The sequence below is a fragment of the Lipotes vexillifer genome, unplaced genomic scaffold, assembly GCF_000442215.2.
Source record: "Lipotes vexillifer unplaced genomic scaffold, Lipotes_vexillifer_v1.1 scaffold182, whole genome shotgun sequence".
Lineage (NCBI taxonomy): Eukaryota > Metazoa > Chordata > Mammalia > Artiodactyla > Lipotidae > Lipotes > Lipotes vexillifer.
In genome coordinates, this window is record NW_006798798.1 from 8,192,364 (window position 1) to 8,194,954 (window position 2,591).

Sequence of the window (2,591 nt, forward strand, 5' to 3'; positions counted from 1 at the left end):
GCATTCCTGGTGAGACTTCCTGTGGACACATTCCCTGGGGAATCATGGGAGCCCCTTCCTTGAGGCAGACCCCCAGAATTCTTCTTGACCCCAAAGCCCCAAGCCATCCTAAAGGCAAGGTCGTAGCATTAGTCCTGACCTACCGTGGTTCCATAGGAGAAAACCCCAGGAGTAGTCCAGATCATGGGAGGCTTCTCCTACAAGAAAACTCCAAGGGTCACGCCTGTCCTCTTCAGGGAATCAGGGGGGAAATCCCTAGGACTACCCCGAACCACCGCCCCCAGTGAATCATGGGAGAAGAGCCCCAGGACTACTAAAGACCCTCCAGGAATCATAAGAACTCTCTCCTCCAGGCATTGTCCCCCAATTCCCCTTGACTGTATGGTCCCAAGACATCATGGGAGAGATTTCCTGTTGGCAGATGGGTTACTCCTGACCTCCCAGGGAATCATAGGAGAAGACCCCCAGAATTATTCTTGTCCTCCCCAGGGGGAATCATGGGAGGTTCTGCCTTCAGGGAACTCCTCAGAATTCCCCTTTGCTTTCCAACACCTACCCCTCCTCCCCCCAGCCCTCATGAGAGAAGCAGACCCCTGAGATTCCATCTCTCCCTCCTCCCCCACCTTGACCGCCACTAAGGTGACAGACCCCTCCCCCAAGCCAGCCTTTCGGTGGGACTGGAGTCTTAGCTGCAAGCCTGGGTCCCTAGATTTGGAGCCTGGAGAGAAGATACAGGTGCAAAGTAGCCTCACCAGAGCCCTTCAGACCTGGGCGCGGTCCCTGGGGCTGAGGCAGCTTCAAGGAAAGTTTAAAAATAACCCTCACTCTGCCCTGTGCCTCCCCAAGGCTCCTGTTCCAGTTGGGGAAAGAGGGTAATGGAGAGACAGGGATGGTGGAGGAAGGAGGGAGCAGAATCCAGGCAGAAGGCCTTGGCTTCCACAAGAGTCAGACAGAACTGGGCTGGAGAAATTTATGCTGGCTGTGAGACTTTGTGTTAACCACATAATTTCTTTGGACCTCAGTTTCCTCATGTGAAAAATGAGGGTCGTCTTCGGACCTTCCCCAAGAATTTATTATGAACATTCAATGCCTTGCTCTTCAAAAGTGCTAACTAAGGGATTTAGTTTGCTTAGGCCCTTAAGTGGCCAGAGGTGAGAAAGTGAAATTTGAGATGCAGAGAAAGAATGTGATGGAGCAAACTAGAAGCAAGGCCTGGGGAATGGGGGTGAGACCAGAAATCAGGAGACCCCCATAACAAGGGCACTGCCGTGTCCCTGGTGCATCCTAAAGGCTCGGTAATCAGTTTGAATGCTGTTGAGTAACAGCTGGCATTACTGAGCACTGGATGTGTAGCAGACAGAGAGTTAAGCATCTATCTAGTTTAGGGGTTCCCAAAACATGGTCCCCAACCAATCCCAACAGCATCACCTGGGAACTTGAGAGAGATACAAATTCTTAGGCCCCACCCCAGACCTACAGAATCAGACACCTTGAAGGTGGGCCAGCAGCCTGTGTTTTAGAAGCCCTCCAGGTGGTCCTGATGTGTGCCCAAGCTTGAGAACCACAGGTCTAGACTGTACCACCGAGGACTCATGCGTCCCTCTGAGGAGGGACTATGATTATTCTATTGACAGAAGAAGAAACTGAGGCACAGAGCAGGTAAGTGACTTACCTAAGCTCACACAGCCAGAAAATGAGGCAGCCAGGTCTCCACCATTAAACTCCTGGAGATTATGGGGAGGGGACCCTTTGCCTATCAAAGACATGCTGGGGGAGGCAGAAGGAGCTGCCTAGGCTATGGACCCAGCCACCATAGCCCCTGTGAGGACAGGAGGGCAGAACCTGCTGGCATAGCCAGCTGCTAAGCCCTTACCTTCAGACTCTCTGCCCCCTGCAGCGTCTGGAGCAGCCAGGAGTTGCTTAAGAGGCTGGGGAGCCGCCTTGCCCTGCGTCACACTCCCCTCCCCTGGGGCAGGGCCCTGCAGGAGTCTGGAGTTTCCAGTTCTGGGGGCAGCCAAGAAGACCCCAGGGAGGACAGAGACACCCAGCCTACGGAATTAGGATGGGGGCGTGAAGGGCGCGGGGAGAATGGGATCAGAGCAGCTCAAATTCCAGAAGAGCAAGGATAAGACACAGACACCCAAGCAAACAGCCCCAGCCTGAGCTGGCTCTGGACTCCCTGAAGCATCTTTCCACCTGGTGCCCCCTGCTCCTGCTGCTGCCCCGAGAGTAGTCCGATACCCTATGCCCCTGGTTAGAACCTCCCCAAACTTCCCATGCAGCCCAAGCGAGACCCAGGGGCATAGGGCGCTCCTGGTCTCTTGGAGAAGGGTCCCCTCACCTCTTGCTGTCTTTCCTGTTCATGCTTCCTTGAGGGGAAGGGGTCTTTTAAGTGTGGCTCAGCTCCTCCCCCCCTTCACCAATGCTCCAGCTTCTTAGCCCCTTGGGAGCTGGGGCCTCCTCGGTGCTTGGGAAGGAAAGAGGAACTGCCCCTCCCCACCCAGCCCCAGGCCAGGGGGAAGGAAGAGGCTGGGGAGAGACCAAAGGTCCCTCCTCCCCCAACATGGGGATCCCTTCAGGCTGAGGTTTCC

The 2,591-nt window shown here is 55.0% G+C and overlaps 1 protein-coding gene across 1 annotated transcript in view; it reads right to left on the reverse strand.

The window, feature by feature from the left end:
• RASGRP4 (RAS guanyl releasing protein 4) overlaps positions 1-2,364 on the reverse strand; it is a 12,404-nt gene extending 10,040 nt beyond the window's left edge. Inside the window, exons 1-2 of the mRNA XM_007471072.1 lie at positions 2,342-2,364; positions 8-19 (exon numbers count right to left, since the gene is read on the reverse strand). Coding sequence (XP_007471134.1) covers positions 8-19; positions 2,342-2,364 — 35 coding nt within the window. The remainder of the gene's footprint in view (positions 1-7; positions 20-2,341) is intronic.
• Positions 2,365-2,591: the final 227 nt, after the last annotated feature.